Below are 21,464 nucleotides of genomic sequence, written 5' to 3'. Positions count from 1 at the left end.
ATTTTAAATGCACAGTGAGCGAACAATGAAACTAGCCACAAATAAGCCCAACAAAAATCGGTCACATACACAATAAAAATCAATAACAATCAATAAAAAATCAAAGCCGGTACTGCAGTATACAAAAAAAACACTGCGAAAACCTGAAAATGGACGACGCATCATTTATTGTTCATGCAGTTTAAGAAAATAAGTATATCAAGAAAAGTAAAGCTTTGTGTGCAGATAAAACGATCCCGATCAACCTCAAAATCGTTGGGATTGGAACAGTAACAGAAAAATGAAGAGAACGAACATCGACAACCGCCGAAATATTTAAGTGTCATCCTAAATAAACTTGCTCAATTCTAAACTCCAATCATTTGAAACAGTGAGTGATGAAAAAAACATAGCAGGACAAGTCTTGAATCAAAACTCAAAGAAATTTCATTGAGTTAACAACAGATTAGAACCAGGATGGATTAAGGATGGATTAGAAAAACCATTTAGAAACGAATCCGATCAAAAAACAGCAAAATCAATGTTGAAACGAGCCAGCCATTTTTTTGTTTAATTATTTAAGCCGTCTCCTTTTTACAATTCAAAGAATTGTAAATTCAATCCTATCTGTTCACACATTTTTATGGTTTTTGAAGTCAAATTGAATTGATGATTTGTTCACCCTGAAACAAGAAGGTGAGCGCAAACGCGATTGCTTGTTATGATGTTATTAGCCGCAGTCAAACATAACCGACTAAACGTCGGAAGAATTGCTCTCGAACGACTAGCGGGAGCTCTAATCAATTGCAGCCTGCTTCAGTCGGGGGGGGGGGGAGGGAGGGGGAGGGGAGCCTAAATGGGACTTAGAAGTTCAATAGTGGGCTTCAAATAATCACATTAGAGGTTAACATATACCACTATTAAGATTTAAAGTGAAAAATGGCACCAGTTTCGGCGCACTTTTCATTTGACTTTTAGTATTAAATTGCCGCCAATTGAGTTCAGCCGCTTGAAATTTTGATTGAGAGAGAATTTTAGATCACGCGAAACGCAAAAAGTCAAGGGCGTAAAAGTCACTCGAAAAGTCAGAACTGTCAAGCAAAAATTTTGCATAAAAAAGACCAACACGTTTACAATAATTGCTATGAACTTCGTTCAAGAGCAATTAAAAACATCAAAACGAGAATACCAAATGTAGTACTGGATCATATCACGCTCCTGTAGTACTGCGCAACAAAGTGGTTGATTATTAGTTCACGTAGTTCAATTAGATCTTATAAGCGAACAGTACAAGAGCTTGGAGTCTATTTTCAATCCTAGGTACATAGGTAGGTTCCAAGTTAATAAGATATTAATCCGCATTAATTCTGAATTGCAAGTATCCCTGAAAAAACTGATGCTGACATTAAGAAAATCCGCGGCGTCATTTATAATACGTTCAACTCTGAAGAAAAAAGATTTTTCTGTACATCTTTTCTTAGCTCGTGTGAGTGCCAGACGTTCACGATCAAGAGTTTGTAGGTTTAACACCTTTGAGTCCAACTTGAAAAATTTGTCAAAAGATATGCATTTCTAGATTTTTAAGATTGCCGTAAAAACACGTAAGTCACGCTCGATGAGTTGATAGCATATTGGCAGAGAGTTGGATAATTTTAGCAGGGAGGAGTAGTCATTGTAACCAAAGCACAAACGCAGGCCATGGATATTGAGCTCTTCTAATTTCCGTAGATCAGAAAATTCAGGAAACCAAGCAGGGTATCCATATAGTAGAACCGACAAAACACATGCCTTGAATAAACTGAATTCAACTCCAGATGGGAGATTGAACGGAACACTGTGCTTCAAGTAATTGAACGATCGACGAGCTTTTACTATTTTTGTTTGAACATGAAGACTCCATTTCAACGTTTTGGATACCTCAATTCCCAGATACTTAATATTATCAAGCGAAGGAATCTCGACATTACCAAGAAGTATATTATCCAATGCACTTCTACTAATATGTAAATAACCGCTTTTAGCTGAATTAAAAGACAAATAGTTACAATAAGACCATAACCGCAACGAGCATAGATCATTTTGAGCACTATTCAAGCAGGGGTCGCCATGGCAGAGCAATTTCGTGTCGTCAGCGTAGCAGAAAACTTTTGATACTTCGGGTACGTCAATCATATCATCAAAGAAAATTAAAAAGAAAAGCGGTCCCATCACGCTTCCCTGAGGAACACCACTAACAACTGGGAGGCTCTCTGATAAAACACCATCTCATTTAACACATTGACATCTCGATGATAAACAAGAATTAATAAGTTTCACAAAATCTTCGTCAAAACCAAAATGAATAATCTTCGAAAGCAGCGTGGAGTGGTCCACAGAATCAAAAGCTTTGCTGAAATCCAAATAAACAACAACTTGTTCAACGTTTCCGTCAAATATCAGTATAGCTCATGCAGAAATGTGAGCAATTGCGTAACTGTAGAATGTTTTGCACGAAATCCATGTCTAGTATTCAGCCGATCTTTAATCTTACAAAATAGAACAAAAAGCAGAACAAATGAGCTCACGCAAAAAAAAATAACTGCAAAGAAGTAGAAGCTATCGCTTAGCGGCCATTGAAAAATCAACAAAAAATAAAATCAATTAAATTGTTTTCCAAGGTCTAGAGTTTTAAGAATCACAAAAAATAACAACGCTTGATGAAAAACTTTTGCGAAAGTCAGTAGCGTCAAAGTAAGAAACTATAAAAGAAAGTCCTTAACCAGAACATACAGTAAAACGTCAGAAGTCAAAAATCTTTCATTAGTTCTAATGGCCGAAAGAAACAAAGCCGGCAAATTGCCGGAAAATAGCCGCCGTTGACGCGCTTGATGCACATCCGGATTGAAACAGAAGAAAAAAAGAGATAGAAATTGACATAATTTTTCCTCTTTTCCCAGTGTCAAAAAGTGTCCTAATTTGGCGTGCAGGATCAGTTAGATTCTAAAACTATATTTATTTCAGCTTCTAAAATGAAAGCTATTAAGCTAAAACTAATGTCAGCTAGCACACAACCCACTAACGTCGGGCGAATTGCTCTCAAACCACCGGCTGTCTTTGTCAGTAGCTAGCCACGTGGGGGGAGAGGGTGCTGATGGGGGCAACAGTGGGCTGCTGGAGGGCAACAGTGGGCTGCTGGAGGGCAACAGTGCCGGGGGTTCTTCAACCTCTACAAACCACCCTTCACACCATACGTATAAGTCTCCGAAACAGTTTCTGTGAATCGCATACTTGGAGACTATTGAGCTGAAAGGCTCAAAGAGCACTGAATTCCCGCTGGGCGCTACCTGTTTATCCCGTTTTTGAAGACGAAAAGTCAAATGGGGTCAGACGAAAAATCGGTCAAGCAAAAAGTCGCATTAAAAAAGATCGACAGGACTAATATAATGGCCAAGAACTTCAGTTGAGAGCAATTAATCACTCTAATGAACTTTGATAACCTAACGCTCTATGGTTTACTGACAGGGCATAATCGGTTTATCCGTTTGTTTTGATTTTGCTCTTTTGATTTTGACTGCATTCACTACAATGCGTATATAAATGCGTAGAAATTAAAATCCATTCAGTTAAAGCGAGTGAGGTAAGTCAGAAGTGAAGCGTGAAAATTGTGACTTACGTAAAACGAAAAATGTGATCAAAAGGTAAAGCGAGTTAAAAAGGAGAGCGCCTAAATAATAGCCTTTGAGAGGTTCAAGAACTCACTTTAACACTTGGAAAAAAATATCTCGCTCAGTACAAACCTTAGATTAAAGTTTGAGCCAATAAATGGGAAGCATACTGCCACCACCTCTTTTTGTGTCACGAATAGCAAGCTTGGATCGTAATTTTTTTAAGAATCCAAGTTTCGGCCCGGCCAAGTACAACAGGCGGACACACTCAAGACTCAATTTAAGCTCTTCCCAGTCATCAAGGTTTTCCAACGAGCGGATACTTGGATTTATATCAGTCAGTTCTATTTTCAGTTACAGACAATGACCGATAAAAATTGTTATGGGAAAATTTTTATATATTCTGAAATTCATTATTCAGAGGCTCGGCTGCATTAAGCAATGTGAACGACTTGTGTGCTCTTTCATTTTTTTCGACAGTTAGGATAACCTCACTCTAATGTCAAAGCTATCTCTACAGGAGAATTTTTCTTCACTATCGAAAGAAATGCGGGGCTCGTAGGTGAGAAATCATGAATTATTTTCACGCTGTTCGTGTTTGCCGATAACTTCTGCTTGTTTCTAAGAACCTTTGATTTCACACTTCTACTGTCCATTTAAACAATTATTCAACGCTCTCTCAATTTAACTCCTGGCAGCCTTTGTGCAGTCTAAATATCCTCGTCGGAAAATTGCAACGCCCAACAATAATGCAATAAGGTTAAATGTTCCACCCCGGTTTAGATCTGCAAAACAAATTATGCAAAAAATGCCCCCCCCCCCGTTGAGGACTCTGTCAGCTGCCTATACTACACCCGTACAAAACATTTTTTTATATAGCACGTTATTTACTCGTGTAATAGTCGTGTTATAGATGGCGAAGGTGTACTAATCGGGGAGGGAGGGGAGGGGTACAGATGCGCTGTCACATTTCAATCTAGGTAATTGTATGAACATCACTGTTTGTTAGAAGAGGCGACTGAAGATGCAGATGCAACCAGTCTCTCAAGAGGGGAGTGGATAGCCATCTGAACTAATGACGAGGTCAGAAGAGATGCCATGGCCTTGGGTAGTAAGGCTGAGATGCAAACCAACACATGGTCCACTGCCGTCTCTTCATCTAACACACAATCAACACAAAACACACATGAACATGATAGGATTTGTTTTGAGGCCATTTGGCCTCCACCGCCTGAATTAAAGACTATCAAATTACAATTTAATAACATAGCTGGCAGATTGCCAGAAAATAGCCGCAATAGATTCGTAGATCGGCAGTCTAAAAAAACAGTAAAAAAGACAGACCAAAAAAATTCGTCTTTTCATTGAAGGCTGATATGTTATATTTTGATTAAAAATCTATGTAAAGTTATTGCTGCCTCTATTAGCTGATCTCAAATAACCTTTATTTAGAGTGATACACACCCATTTGACCTTATCTCTTTGAATTAAAGTAAATAAAAGTCAATTTCAAAGTGAGGAAGTCATTTTTGAGAGTGAGGTAAGTCAAGTGTGACCAAAAATTTAATCACGAGAATGAACAAAAAAAACTCGCTCCAATAAGAGCGAAAAAAGACGTCACACATGCAATTCAGTTAAAATTGCATGAACGAATGAACAAAAAGTGGCTGTGACGTCATATGGTCGTAACAAAAATCATGACGACGAAAAAAAAACATAGCCGGAAGAAATCCGGAAGCGACTCGAAGCACCAAAACTTCACAAAAAGCTGAAGCCATTACCTTTTGTATTAAACCATTAACTCATTATCTCCGCGGGTCTGATCTAAAAATCGGTGAAATTTAAACCACTGTCACCAAGAGAAAGAAAATGCAGCAAAATTTTATTATTGAAAACGTTTGGTAACGTTGAAAAAGTCTGAAATTTTAAGGATGGTCAAAAAACTGATAGCCTGACAAAGCTGACAGGGCCATCAATTTCCCTCAGATAATTAATGATTCTAATCTCAAAAAGATCGCAAAAGCAAACGGCAGATAAAAACGTTTCAAAAAAGACAGGAAAGTCAAAATTATTCAAAAAAGAGTGCTCAAACTTAAGAATCAGAGAACCACTACAATTAGATTTCTAATCACGGCAATTAAGACAAAAAAAATACATGATTCTTCCTTGTTGTATATATGCTAGACAACAAGATTTCATACTTATTCAAAAATTAAATTAATCATTGAAAAACAAAAGCAACAGAATAATATTCAAAGGCAAACAATCGTCTAAAAACAATACCAAGCCCGGAAGAAAAATGCAATAAATAGTAATAAGTCGAAATGTTGGAAAAGACTTTCTAGCAAACTCTCAGTACTCCCTTATTTTGAATTAAATCAATTGCAAACCGAAGAAACCAAGATCTAAGAAAAAGCTGAATTCATTCAATTTTTTAACAACTGAAAAAATCAATATAACGAATACAAAAGTAGGTGCCAGGACAAAACTAGAATGGTACAAACGAGAATGTGAAGAATATGGACACAATGTTAGGAACACTGTAACAAAAAGACCAATTCTTGATTTTTGAAAGTTAAAAATCAAATTTAAAAAAATCAAGAAAAATACTTACACAAGATGAGGGAGTACAAAAGCATGTCTTTATAACAGCGTTCATGAAGGAGTCATTCGAAACAAAAATCCAACTTACTGAACACAATAAAACAAGAAAAATCAGAATTCAGACATACGAAGCAATGAAACATTTTGCAAAAAAGTGGTCAAAAAATATTTAAGACCGCATTTATGAAAAAAATTTATCTGTTTTTTCGAAAACTTAACACCAAAAAATTATTGAATTTTTATTGAAACGAAATTAAAGTCCCTCATGTTGCCCAAAATACTGTTTCTAGTAATTAAAAGCAAAATACAAACAAAAAACTGAAAAAAAATTGGCAAAAAACTACGAAAATCGGATTAGCAAATGTACAATTTTATGAAACAAAATTACATCGAGGTAGAAAGAGGCATTGAGTATATGAATTATCAAAGGGAAGTTGCCATATTAACTGATTTTTGACAAAAAACAGCTAAAAGATAATAGATCCAAAAATGAAGAAATTAATAGAAAAAAAAGCCAAAAATTAACTAAAAAAATCAAGAAATATGTGCCAATTTCCCATTTGAAACGCAATTTCAGGCTATGCAAAAAACTGTGCTATCAATTTCCGGGGTTTACATTTCAACATAGCATCGATTAAAATTATTTCTACAAAAAACCAAATTACAAGCAAAAAAACTAGGCCACTTAGACGAAAAAACGGCTAAAAACGGTTATCTATATGTGCCATTCAGTCAAAAACTACTTTTCAATGTCAAAAAGTCATTCACTAAACGCAGTGCATGATCAAAAAACTTCTCTCGCTCAGAAAAAATTAGTTCACACTGCAATTTTACTCGCTTTCGTTTTTAGGTCAAAACATCGTCTGAACGAATAGTACATCCGGTAAAAAAAAAAACCTTAAGAAAACCAATACTCCTCTTCGAGTCGTAAAAAAACCAAGAGAAGGCCAATAATAGCCCCAGCTATCGCTGTGCGGCTATTAATAACTAATTGCGGGGGTCATATTTGTCTCATAAAGTCTCATAACCTATCCCTTGAATTTCAGGAAGACGCTGTAATAAAAAAAACATTAAAAAAAGAGCATGACAAATTTCAACCCCTATTGGGTCCAATAAGTTATGCCTGATCGTAAAATTTGCCCATCTCATTGACTGAGACGTTTCATTATCATGTCAGCAAAACGATATTATTAGTAAAAACATTGTTTCTACACTATTTTCCGCGTTATTTTGGGCAAAATCCTCGGCCCGGGATAGCAGGTTACTGTGTAAAAAATAGCACGTGCGCCTTAAGGCGTGAAAATTATATCCAACAAGTGTGAATACTTACCAATTTCTGACAGCATCTCAGTGTAGACCAAAGGAGGCTCACTCCCCTCCCTCTTCAGTCTCTCTCTGAATATCTCGGTTAGCCTCTTTTTCGCACTCAGTGCCTTCTGGAACACATGTCCAACTAACTTCACGGATGTAGGGATAGACGTGATCCCATGCCAGTGTTCAATGGAGAGTTCCGTGATTGTCTTGATCAATTCCGGTTCCTTTGAGGCATCAATGTCGAAGAAGAACTGCAGGAAAAGCTTCGTTAAGATTTCCTAAAACACCAGTAAAATGTCAAGACCTAAGCAGTCTATTCTTTTTCGGTCTTGAGCGCAAGCTAAGTTCTGAACTGATTTAAAGTGAATTGACCAAAACTGCAGCAACTAACATCATTTTCAGGCAAAATGAACCGTTTTGATCACAAATTGTTACGGAATTCTCAAAAACGCCGATAGAGGGCAAGTTATAGAAGCAACCCAGAAATCTAAACCTTTCATCAGTCCTAGAATAGTAGAGAGGTGAACGTGGTTAACACACACATGCAAAATTCTTTTATACAATACTCAGCCCTATATGCATTAACAGACGTCGTTAAATTGTGACAACGAATTACTAACATCTGGGAACATTACACAGTAGTCCAATAACGCTGAAATTTTCAGTGACTTTCATAAAGTCTCGTAACCTATACCTTGAATTTCAGGAAGACGCTGTAATAAAAAACATTAAAAAAGAGCATGACAAATTTCAACCCCTATTGGGTCCAATAAGTTATGCCTGATGGTAAAATTTGCCCATCTCATTGGCTGAGACGTTTCATTATCATGTCAGCAAAACGAATGCAAGCTGCCCCAAAGGGATCCGGGAGGCTGATGGGGGCAACAGTCGGCTGGTGGAGGTCAATCTATAAAAAATCCGATCCAAAAAATCGAAAAAACGGTAAGAAATTGCCGCAAGTGAACAAAAACCACTAGCGAGAAAGCGAATTTTTTTGTTCAAACACCGCTTTTTAATTCTACTTTAAAATAAGAGAAAAAAATTACGGCGAAAAACCAGTCGCTTTTTCGCTCCACTTCCTGTTTTCGGCGCGACCAAAATCACTACTCTAATTTGACTTCAAATTATCATGAAAATATGTCACCAGATCTTAGAAAGACAGCGCCCCAATGGAATTCAAATTCTTTGAATTGTAAAGGGAGAGCGGCTATTGAAAACTATTACACCATTGACCTAAAAGGCAGTAACAAAAAGTACAAAGCAGCAAAAATGTAACGCCCACAAATTCAGATGCAAAATGTTAGAGGTCATAGAAAAGGTGCACTTTTGACGGCTTGGCGCTTGATCAAAGGTTCGTAATAATAGGGAAGACGAGTGAAAAATACGGAAGATCAGACCGATAATAGCCAAACATAGCCGGCAGATAGCCGGAAAATTATTTAACACTTGTATTCAAGAGAAAATTTCTTCTCAAGAGAAAACAATTCTAAAGGATGCACACATCACACCAATTTTCAAAAAAGGAGATATTTCAGTTTTAACTGATCATCGTAAAATTTTGGTAACACCAATTTTTGCGAAAGTTTTTGCAAGAATTTCACTTAATCAGTCAGCACAATATCTCGAATATGCGCTCTTGAACAGAAAACAATTCGATTTCCAATCTAGAAAGTCGTGTACTGAAGTTTGCTTGACTTTATTGAAATAATAGGAAACATGGAACATGACAAGGACACAGCTGTTGTGTTCTTCGATCTTGCAAAAGCTTTCAAATCAATTTCACATCTTTTTCAAGGAAGCCGAAAATTTCAATCAATTAACAATTTTACTTCTCAAATCTTTTCTCAAAAATGTAACACAATGCGTAAAATTGGGTACTGATTTAGCAGATAAAATAACTATTAATCAAGGTGTTCCACAAGAAATTGTGCCCGGACCTCTCATTTGTGTCAGGACCTCTCATTGTGTCAGGACCACAAGGAATTGTGTCAGGACATCCGAAAAATTGGAAGGTGAAAATGATTTTGTTCAAATTGCGGATGACACTAGTATTATATGCAAATTTGAAAGTAATGAAAATATTCCATTAAAATTGAGAAAAATATTAGAACAAACAGGCAAATACCTGACAGAGAATCAACTCACTTTAAATGGCGATAAAAAAAGATGTTATTCTTTACAAATCATACTAATTCGGATCCAGAGTTTAACTGTTTATGCTGTAAACGCTTTAAAGACTTAAATTCTTAATGCTTAAGAACAACTAGTTACACAATTTAGTTATACAATTTAGTTATACAACTTAGTTATACAAATTCTTCAACTTGAATAACATGTGGGGATGATGGTATCTAGTGGGTAGGTGGTCCACTTTTCAATCTCCCTTTAAGTTTCCCCTTTTAGGTCATCAACAAATTTTTGAGAGAGAACGCTTTGGGTGCTTAATGCTTTGACTAATTTAATCCTTATCCTATTTTTCGGTGGACCATTAAAAGTTGCGGTGCAACCCTTATTTTTAATGATTAGACTTGCTTTAAACTCTTTAAAGACTTAAATGCTTTAGGATTAAGAACAACTCAAGCTCAAAAGGAAGCAAGTGTTTGTGATAAAATCAGGAAATTATGATTTAGTTCAAATCGCGTGGTAATTTATTGTTGCATTTGCTGAAGAAATCATCTTGAATTGAAGTTGTCAAGCTCCCAATACTTGAATCTATTCCAGTTAATTACGGCAACAGCTAAACTTTGTTTGAGAGCAATTAATCATTCAAACAAAGCAGCGGAAAAGCAGAACACAATTTCACTCGCTTTCGGTTAAATGCCGACAAAACAACTCCCGGTAAAAAAAACAAGAAACCCAATGCTCTCCTTCGAGTCTGATTTTTTTTGGTGAGCGCATAATTAGACATTGAAAAGTCGTAAGGCTCTAAGAAAAGTGCAGAGCCGATTGATGTCATCTAGGATTTACCTGTTTATGCTGTAAAAGCTTTAAAAAGTTAAATTCTTCATGCTTCAGAACAAACATAGCCTGAAAATAGCCGCGATAGATGCTTGTGGCCTTCCATGAATTGAAACTAAAGAAACAAGATAGGCAGATTGACTAACAGTCCTTTAGTAGACCACTAGATTTTTTGGGTTAGATACGTACTGTCATTTTTATGATACACATAGGGTATATAAGGAAAAAGCCCTAAAAGAGCTTTTTCAAAATTAATTTTCGAAATCAAAAACTCAAGACTAATACTCAAGAAATAGGGCATATAAGTTTAGCACTACTTAGACGCACACTATTGATCTTTAACTAGTAAAGGTTCATTTAACTAAATAAATTCATCTTTAACTAAATAAAGTTCCATAAGTGAGTTCAGAAGTCATTTTTTGAGGTAAGTCACGCAATCGACCTAAAAGAAATAACGTCACGCAGACAAATTGTAACTGCAAAGCAGTAGAAGTCACTGAAGTCATTGAAAAAGTCAGGGTAAGACGAAACAAAAATCTGTTAGATTAGGAAGCGCAAATTAGGAAGCGCAAAAAATTAGGAGCGAATAGCAGCCTGGAATTGCTGACGCGGCTATTAACTAGTTACACAATTTAGTTATACAATTTATTCAACTTGAATAACATGTGGGGATGGTGGTATCTAGTGGTTTGGTGGGGTCCGCTTTTCAATTTCCCTTTAAGTTTCCTCTTTTAGGCCATCAAAGCAGCGATAAGCAGAACACAATTTCACTCGCTTTCGGTCAAAATGCCGACAAAACAACTACCGGAAAAAACCAAGAAACCCAATACTCTTCTCCGAGTCCTAAAAACGAAAAGCCAATAATAGCTGGGCTCATCTATCACTATCGCAGCTTTAAAAAACAATATTCGGTGAGAGAACATTTCAAAACTTCATCTTGCCTTTAAGGACTGGTAGAGATCAGTGACCATTTCTCGCTTGCATAGAGCATCGACCTCCGGGAAAACGAGACAGTTCATCAAGTTGTTGATCTTTTCAGTTCTAGCAGTGATTGAGTGAGCCAAAATCTGTCTCAACTGAATCACAATCTCCCCATGTCGAAACAGAACACAGGAACTTCCGAACAGCTGTGGCAAAATGTTCATCACATCGTAACCTGGGTCAACATTGCAACCTAATTTTACAAAGGAAATAGAAAAAAAATCAAGGAACAATTGATACAAAATTTGAATTCAATAAAACATGACTCATTATAGCAATGCAAACTAACGTTTACTTAACTCAGCAGAAATCAGAACGTTTTTGTTTGACTGAAACTGGAATAAACATAGCCGGAAGGTTGCCGGAATAGCTGCGAAAGAATAGACCTGCGTGCCATATAATCGAGATAGAAACAGATACTGATCTAAATTGAAAAAAAAATCGACGCCGCTCAAAAAAACTAGGTAAAAAACATTCAGCGATAAATTAATAAAGCTTGTTAAAATTCTTTCCGCAGAAGCCTCTTATTAGGGACCTTAACTGCACAAATGGGTTCCCTTGACCTTAAACAAATTCAAATTAAACTTAAGTTTTAAAGTGCAAAAGTCATTTTATTGAGTGAGGTAAGTCACGTATGATCAAAATCTAATCACGCAAATAACCTAAATACTTTTGCTAAAGCGAGTGAGAAATGACGTCACGCACGCAAATGCTGTTAGTGAGAGAAAGAAGTCATTCAGAAAATTTGACTTTTTCAGCTTTGCTGTGTGAACAAATGTAAAACGAAAAAAGAGCGTCAGACGACGAAACAAAAAAACACAGCAGGACAAGTCCTGACGTACAATTCAAAGAATCTTCATTGACTAAACAAAAAACTGGACCCAGAACGGACTATGAGATAATTGGGGAAACAATTTCAAGAAAAAACCAGATAAAACAGATAAAAATTCCGCATGGGAGCAACAAACCACTAGCGAGAAATTGAAATTTATGTTCTAAAAAAACAACTAGGCCTAGCATGAACTATGAATGGATTACAAAAGCCATTTAGAAAAAAAATGCGATCCAAAAAATCGAAAAAACGGTAATAATCAAAGTGAGATTGCCGCATGTGAACAAAAAACCACTAGCGAGAAAGCGAATTTCTCACTTTACTTTAAAATTAGAGCAGACAAATTTCACGCTGCAAAAGCACTCGCTTTTTCGCTCCATTTCCTGTTTCGGCGTGACCAAAATCACCACTCCAATTTGACTTCAAAATCATGAAAATGTGTGAACAGATCCTAAAAAAAGACAGCGCCTCAATACAATTCAAATTCTTTGAATTGTAAAAAAAAACCAAGAGCACCGCAATTAAGCTCGGCTCAGCTTACAGCTTCGCAACTATAAATCATTAGCTAGCCTACAGTATAATAGCGGAAGCTAGCAACATCATACTAGCACAAGACGCCACACTATCAAACTAATTGGATCCGCTGATGTTTGCTCAAAATTCATTTGAAGTGTACGTTAATATTTCGAATTTTGGTGAACTGAATATAAAAACACCGCTTAATTTTAAACAAAAACAAAGCACGAAGTTGAAAACTAGCAATTCAGCGTTTCCAGGGAAATATCTTAAAATAAAAGACATTTTTTTCCGAGAAATCTAGTTGTAAGCAAAAAATAACAGTAGAAAAGTAATGATCCAGTAATATATACCAAAGCAGACCTTTTGTGGTCTCCTTTTACAGCCTTAAAGCATGAAGAGATTAAGTCTACCTAGTTCTCTAAGACTAAACGCCTCAGTGAATCACTGAGGACATACTTCAATTATAACGGTGTATAGTATACATATCACCGGAGTCGTGTAGAGTGATAACATAGCGCATCAATCGACTTCTACTTTACTGACTCAAGTGCAAGCACAATATAAAAAAGAATAGAGTCTTCTCAGTCTCGGATTGGTTGGAGGTGTACATTCAGTATTTCATCTGCTATATCCATCCGGGATTAAGAGTTTGTCCGAACTTGTAGAATGTAGCTGATATACGCGTAATGAGCTATCCTTGCCTAATGGTGTGGTAGGTGACTTGTGTCGTCGTCTGAGGTTCCATTCTAGTGAAGTCCGTGACTTGAGTAGTCAGTTATTGGTCCACATCCTGTCGGCTGTGGAACCAGTAAGGGTGCCAGTTAGTCGATCCTGTGATAGTATTCAGTTGTTTCCCACTGTCATGTAGTGAGGATCTGTTCCCATCTTAGTGGAAATTTGTAGTCTGTAGTCTCTATAGGTGGTACAAGATTTCAATAGAACGATTTTGTTCCGATCGGATTTACCAGCTTACCTTCTGGTTAGAATCCATCATAGGCTATTGTGATATAATTAGACAGTTAAACTTTTCAAGTTAGTTAATCCCTTCTAAGTAAGTTCTGAACAGAGAAAATAAGAGAAAGAAAATGTTGCCTTTCTTCAATTCGAAGAAACAATATGAATACAGACAAAAGAGAATAAATAAATGGAGAAATAGAAAATAAAAGAATACAGTTTTCTTGAGCCTGAGGATGACGGTCTGCAAAAACTGTTCGCTAACTTGTCGGCTATCCCATCCCTGTAGAAGTTGAAGTTATGGCCGTATATACACTTCGTGGCCCCTCCTTCACACTGGAGGTACTATATTAGTACCGGGATTTGTCGATGTGTCCTAGCATGAACGGGAACAAGAGGTAGTAGTTTTCGATAGGTTAAAAAGTCCTCAGTGTTCACACTGTCATGTAGTGAGGATCTGTTTCCAGCTTAGTGAAAATTTCTAGTCTAGTATCTATAAGCGGTACAAGGAAATTTCAATAGTACGATTTTGTTCCGATCGGATTTACCAGCTTACCTTCTGGTTAGAATCCATCATTAGCTATTGTGATAAAATTAAACAGTTAAACTTTTCAAGTTTAATCCCTTCTAAATAAGTTCCGACCAGAGAAAATAAGAGAAGGAAAATGTTGCCGGTCTTCAATTTGAAGAAAAAATATGAATACAGACAAAAAAGAATAAATAAATGGAGAAATAGAAAATAAAAGAATACAGTTTTCTTGAGCCTGAGGATGACTGTCTGCAAAAAGTGTTCGCTAACTTGTCGGCTATCCCATCCCTGTACAAGTTAAAGTTATGGCCGTACATACACTTCGTGGCACCTCCTACACACTGGAGGTACTATATTAGCACCAGGATTTGTCGATGTGTCCTAGCATGAACGGGGACAAGAGGTAGTAGTTTTCGATAGGTTAAAAATTCCTCAGTGTTCCCACTGTCATGTAGTGAGGATATGTTCACAGCTTAGTAGAAACTTCTAGTCTAGTCTCAATTGGCAGTACGAGGAGATTTCAATAGTATGAATTTGTTCCAATCGGATTTACCAGCTTACCTTCTCGTTAGAATCCATCAATAGCTATTGAGATAAAATTAAACAGTTAAACTTTTCAAGTTTAATCCCTTCTAAGTAAGTTCCGACCAGAGAAATTAAGAGAAGGAAAATGTTGCCGGTCTTCAATTTGAAGAAACAATATGAATACAGACAAAAGAGAATAAATAAATGGAGAAATAGAAAATTAAAAAATACAGTTTTCTTGAGCCTGAGGATGACGGTCTGCAAAAACTGTTCGCTAACTTGTCGGCTATCCCATCCCTGTAGAAGTTGAAGTTATGGCCGCATATACACTTCGTTGCCCCTCCTTCACACTGGAGGTACTATATTAGTACCAGGATTTGTCGATGTGTCCTAGCATGAACGGGAAAAAGAGGTAGTAGTTTTCGATAGGTTAAAAAGTCCTCAGTGTTCCCACTGTCATGTAGTAAGGATCTGTTTCCAGCTTAGTGGAAATTTCTAATCTAGTCTCTATGAGCGGTACAGGGAGATTTCAATAGTACGATTTTGTTCCGATCGGATTTACCAGCTTACCTTCTGGTTAGAATCCATCATTAGCTTTTGTGATAAAATTAAACAGTTAAACTTTTCAAGTTTAATCCCTTCTAAGTAAGTTCCGACCAGAGAAAATAAGAGAAAGAAAATGTTGCCTGTCTTCAATTTGAAGAAAAAATATGAATACAGACAAAAGAGAATAAATAAATGGAGAAATAGAAAATAAAAAAATACAGTTTCCTTGAGCCTGAGGATGACGGTCTGCAAAAACTGTTCGCTAACTTGTCGGCTATCCCATCCCTGTAGGAGTTGAAGTTATGGCCGTATATACACTTCGTGGCCCCTCCTAAACACTGGAGGTACTATATTAATACCAGGATTTGTCGATGTGTCCTAGCATGAACGGGAACAAGAGGTAGTAGTTTTCGATAGGTTAAAAATTCCTCAGTGTTCCCACTGTCATGTAGTGAGGATCTGTTCACAGCTTAGTAGAAACTTCTAGTCTAGTCTCAATTGGCAGTACGAGGAGATTTCAATAGTACGATTTTGTTCCGATCGGATTTACCAGCTTACCTTCTGGTTAGAAACCATCATTAGCTATTGTGATATAATTAGACAGATAAACATCTCAAGTTTAATCCCTTCTAAGTAAGTTCCGACCAGAGAAAAGAAGAGACATAAAATGTTCCCTGTCTTCAATTTGAAGAAAGGAATATGAATACAGACAAAAGAAAATAAAGAAATGGAGAAATAGAATATTAAAAAAAATACAGTTTTCTTGAGCCTGAGGATGATGGTCTGCAAAAACTGTTCGCTAACTTGTCGGCTATCCACTCCCTTTAGAAGTTGAAGTTATCGCCGTATATACACTTCGTTGCCCCGCCTACACGCTGGAGGTACTCGATCAGTACCAGGATTGGTCGATGTGTCCTAGCATGAACGAGAACAAGAGGCAGTAGTTTTCGATAGGTTAAAAATTCCTCAGTGTTCCCACTGTCATGTAGTGAGGATATGTTCACAGCTTAGTAGAAACTTCTAGTCTAGTCTCAATTGGCAGTACGAGGAGATTTCAATAGTATGAATTTGTTCCGATCGGATTTACCAGCTTACCTTCTCGTTAGAATCCATCATTAGCTATTGTGATAAAATTAATCAGTTAAACTTTTCAAGTTCAATCCCTTCTAAGTAAGTTCCGACCAGAGAAAAAAAGAGAAGGAAAATGTTGCCGGTCTTCAATTTGAAGAAACAATATGAATACAGACAAAAGAGAATAAATAACTGGAGAAATAGAAAATAAAAAAATACAGTTTTCTTGAGCCTGAGGATGACGGTCTGCAAAAACTGTTCGCTAACTTGTCGGCTATCCCATCCCTGTAGAAGTTGAAGTTATGGCCGCATATACACTTCGTTGCCCCTCCTACACACTAGAGGTACTATATTAGTACCAGGATTTGACGATGTGTACTAGCATGAACGGGAACAAGAGGTAGTTTTCGATAGGTTAAAAATTCCTCGTGTTCCCACTGTCATGTAGAGAGGATCTGTTCACAGCTTAGTGGAAACTTCTAGTCTAGTCTCAATTGGCGGTACAAGGAGATTCCAATAGTACGATTTTGTTCCGATCGGATTTACCAGCTTACCTTCTGGTTAGAAACCATCATTAGCTATTGTGATATAATTAGACAGATAAACATCTCAAGTTTAATCCCTTCTAAGTAAGTTCCGACCAGAGAAAAGAAGAGACATAAAATGTTCCCTGTCTTCAATTTGAAGAAAGGAATATGAATACAGACAAAAGAAAATAAAGAAATGGAGAAATAGAATATTAAAAAAAAATACAGTTTTCTTGAGCCTGAGGATGATGGTCTGCAAAAACTGTTCGCTAACTTGTCGGCTATCCACTCCCTTTAGAAGTTGAAGTTATCGCCGTATATACACTTCGTTGCCCCGCCTACACGCTGGAGGTACTCGATCAGTACCAGGATTGGTCGATGTGTCCTAGCATGAACGAGAACAAGAGGCAGTAGTTTTTGATAGAAAAAAAATTCCTCAGTGTTCCTTCGCAATACTTAGGGTCAAGGATGAATGAATAATTGAGATAATACGGAGATCTGATTTACGTACTAAAAAATTGGAGTCACGAGCTGATGTGCATGAGGGGATTTGTGTTGTGGAAGTGGTGGAGGTAGTTGTTGATCAAATGCAACATCTTTGTGCTCTTGACTTTGTGTGACTGGTTGTTGACATCCATCTGTGTGGGATGTAGAAAACTGAATTGCAAATAGAATTGATTGCACTTCTGATAAACACATAGGGAGTCGTGTCCCTCGTGAACATAGTTTTGAGATAATCATACTTGCGACCCGCCAAAGCAAAAAAGTACTTGGACGTCTGCCAAAATCTTTCTGTAAATCTAGGACTTATCTGAAAGTAAGCACACTCAAGGGGAGGCTTTTGTCACGGCTTTCTTCCACGTACTCGTTTTGAGGTTGTTTGATGGCGCATGAACTAAATGTGAATGATTACAATATAAGGTGGTTACAAGACAAGATAAAAAGAGTCGATGAGATTCCATGCAAAAAATATAGAACTATCTTCATGATAAAATATATTACTCATATGGAAAAGACTGAGTAGAGATGTCAATGGATCCAAGAGTTCATATACAGGGTGAATCAAAATAGGATTTAATATCTAATGTTTGGAATGAGACTTGAAATAGCTTTTATGATTGAGTTCTAAAAAGAGATACAAAAATTTTTGCATAAAGAATATCTAGCTTCTTTTTATTGGTTTTAGTAAGAGTAGGTATAACACTAGGTTTAGCTTTAGATTAAGTATTTGTTTTAACATCAGTTTTAGCTTTAGGTTGGGGAACAATGGGCAAAGCACCTTCACTAACTCTTATTAGTAATAAACATAGTCAAACATTTAGGAAAGTATAGATATGATCTTTTAACTCCTATACCATCTAATACGAAGAATATCTAGCTTCTTTTTATTGGTTTTAGTAAGAGTAGGTTTAACACTAGGTTTAGCTTTAGGTTAAGTATTTATTTTAACATCAGGTTTAGCTTTAGGTTGGTGAACAATGGGCAAAGCCACTTCACTAACTCTTTATTAGTAATAAACATTGTCCAACATTTAGGAAAGTATAGATATGATCTTTTAACTCCTATACCATCGTTTTCTAGAGATATATCTACATCATTGATTTTAAATTTGTTTGACGATGTATCAAATTGTTTTAATTCTTATCGTTTATTTGTTTGTTTCCCCATTTCTACTAGGATTATAATCATAAACCAACTGTAAATGTTTGGTTATTATAATCAGATAAGGTTAAAGGTAATGGTAATTCTATATTTTCTAATGCTTGTAGTGTTTGTTTTTGATTAGATATAAATTCAACCATTAATGTTAACTGTTTGTCAAGCTTGTCATTTTGTAAATTTAATGTTTTTGTTAATGGATCAAATAACTCTTCTATGTTACCATAATATTCTTGTTTTATTTTCTAATCTATTTCTTCTGTTTTCATTTTCTACATTGTTACTGTACTATTGGTTATGGTTGCTTTTATAAGAGGATGATTATCAGGTGTGGTTCTAGGTGGAGTAGAGTAGTGATATATTTAATGCTATCCAGTCACCAAATGTAAAAACTTTTCCGAAGTGGTTATTAGGCAATTTTAAGAAAAAATAAAGACGGACTTATATTGGTTGTCTCTGGTTATATTATCGAGTATCTGATGATAATTAAAATATATTTTAGGTCTTTGGATGTGGGTCTAGCAGTTATCCCAAAACAATAATAATTCTAACAATCAATTCTCTTCTTCATTCCTTCTAAATCTTCTCCTTCAACTATTCAAAATCTTTCTACTACTTCAGTTCTACAAATCCAATCCTTCTAATGGCAAGTTATCTACAACTAATTCATCCAATATTTCATACATTTTTTTCCACCAATAAGATTTAACTAAATCTAAGTAGAAATGGCTTAACTTTAAATCCAATCAAAGTCTAGACATTACTCTGAGCTTCTTTAATGTTAAAGATTATACTACTTAGCATTCATTCATAAAGCATTGATTCTTTGAAGCATTTAAAAACCACATCAACAGGACGGCTTTTGGTGTTATAGTTGACATACTGCAGTTTTGCATGCTTGTAGTTGTTTTTCAACGTGTTTTGAAATCAACTCAAAATTCAGCGATGATTCATTCGTTGACATATTTGACAAGTCGCAACCGAACTCGTATTTGCTCAATGCTGTTGATAACGTAGTTGTCAGATGGTTGATTTGCTCGTCAATCGTTTCATTAAGTTTTGGTAAGTCTACCGTGTAGGCAGTTTCCGTCTTTAATTTTTAAATTGGCTTCAAAACGGTGTTTTTGAGAAATTTTTATTAGGTGACTGGATAGCACTTATATGTCACTTCTTTTATCCCGTTTTTGAGGACGGAAATTCAAATGGGTCAGACGAAAAACCAGTCAAGCGAAAAATAGCATAAAAAAGACCACAGGACTAATATAATTGCTTAATTTCGTTTGAGAGCAATTCGTCGAGTCGTTAAAACTTGTAGAATACCACTCTACTCTTCGATAGGTAAAAAGACACACTCGTTTACAATAATTGCGTCTAATTTTGTTCGAGATCAATTAATAAAAACACCAAAGCTCGAGAACAAATAATGTCCTCTTAACCGCGCGTATGTTAAACATTTGAAAGCACTGGAAACCAACCCTGGTCAAAGCTGTCGCATTTATCGAACAGTAGCGTGTTCACACTGTTATGATCAGTGAGCCATATTGTTGGTTTATTCAGGAATCTTTGTTGGAATATGCTTGACTTGTGTTTGCTGACTCGGCTCTCGATGAAACTTTTGGGGTTGAGGTAGAACTCGGCTGTCTTATCGCCTAAAATATTCAGCCTGTCGTTTCCAGGAGGCTTCATGGTTGCTTAAAGGAAGATGTTGTTATCTCATCTCAATCATAATTAATGATCTGAAGAGATCTGTAGACTGAGAGCTTTCACACATGCATACAATCTGAAATTATCAATTCAACTTCTGATCCGATTGGCGCTTAATCATTGCCTCTAGGATAGAACACTTACTTCAGAGGACAACAATAGTTTCGAACCGCAAGTGTACTTAACTATCCCTTTCTGGCTACAACCAATTAGGTATGTTACTGTTTTACTTTAAGAAAAGGTAAATTAAGAAATTCCCCTCCCCAAAACTGGGTGACAATTGGCTGGTCCGGGGCCCTCCCTTCGTTTTAGTTAATCAATTTAAGTTTTAATTGACAATTACTTCTCTGCATCCCAGTACTACGTCTTCATGAAGCATTTCGTATTGTTTAAATCTATCAACAAATGATAATATATATAAACATCAGCTGAGAAAATAAAACAAAAGACAGACAGCATTAGAAAACAAACAGCTAATGACAAAAGTAGATGAGTTAAATTAACAGTCTCCCTTCTTCAACCACAGCTCCCATTGAAGCGTCAACAATTTCATACCAACTAAGCGTCCCTGACCCACAAATACAGAGGATGGAACTCCTTAGGTAAATTTTTGTCCTTAGATATATCAGCGTAGCTGTCCTCTTTTCGCGCAGAGAGCTTAAGTAGTAGCAGTACAAGCTTTGGGCTTTCGACCGTGTGGTGTCAATCCCAGTGTTTATCAGTCTATTTCAGTTTATCTTTTTGCATTGTTACATGTTCCACATTTGCACACTATTCGCCAGGTGCACTTATTCAGTTGATTGAAACTGTTTGTGAAGTATTCCCAAAGTGTGAAGTAGATGTTGGTGATTGTTTGCTTGCTAAGTACTTCGCCGTAGTTTCTGCATACGCAGCAGACAATGTTATAAAGGTGCTTTGTTCGATGGAAGAAGTTTTCATCCGCTTTTGCAAGTCTATTGTTTTTATTTCAAATTCACCTCAGCTATTCTGCCTAGTATTTGACTCGTTTTTTCTTTACTTGTTCTCAATTTCAACATCTTATTATAGTAGTATAGCGAACCATAATGTATGACATGCTCATAAATTACATATTAAACGCATAAGTCGAAATTTTCACA

The 21,464-nt window shown here is 36.4% G+C and overlaps 1 protein-coding gene across 2 annotated transcripts in view; it reads right to left on the bottom strand.

Moving 5' to 3' along the window:
- Positions 1 to 20,540, bottom strand: part of LOC142336206 (uncharacterized) — a 72,226-nt gene extending 51,686 nt beyond the window's left edge. Inside the window, exons 1-4 of one of the 2 annotated variants that reach the window (XM_075384865.1) lie at positions 20,118 to 20,540; positions 11,441 to 11,673; positions 7,558 to 7,819; positions 4,623 to 4,782 (exon numbers count right to left, since the gene is read on the bottom strand). In XM_075384865.1, coding sequence (XP_075240980.1) covers positions 4,623 to 4,782; positions 7,558 to 7,819; positions 11,441 to 11,673; positions 20,118 to 20,328 — 866 coding nt within the window. In that variant the 5' untranslated portion in view covers positions 20,329 to 20,540. The remainder of the gene's footprint in view (positions 1 to 4,622; positions 4,783 to 7,557; positions 7,820 to 11,440; positions 11,674 to 20,117) is intronic. The other variant, XM_075384866.1, reaches the window with a different exon arrangement.
- Between the last annotated feature and the right edge of the window lie 924 nt (positions 20,541 to 21,464).

The sequence above is a fragment of the Convolutriloba macropyga genome, chromosome 3, assembly GCF_964194025.1.
Source record: "Convolutriloba macropyga chromosome 3, txConMacr16.3, whole genome shotgun sequence".
NCBI classification, from domain to species: Eukaryota; Metazoa; Xenacoelomorpha; order Acoela; family Convolutidae; genus Convolutriloba; species Convolutriloba macropyga.
The sequence above is the reverse complement of the archived record's forward strand: the minus strand, read 5'-3'. Positions and strand labels throughout refer to the sequence as shown.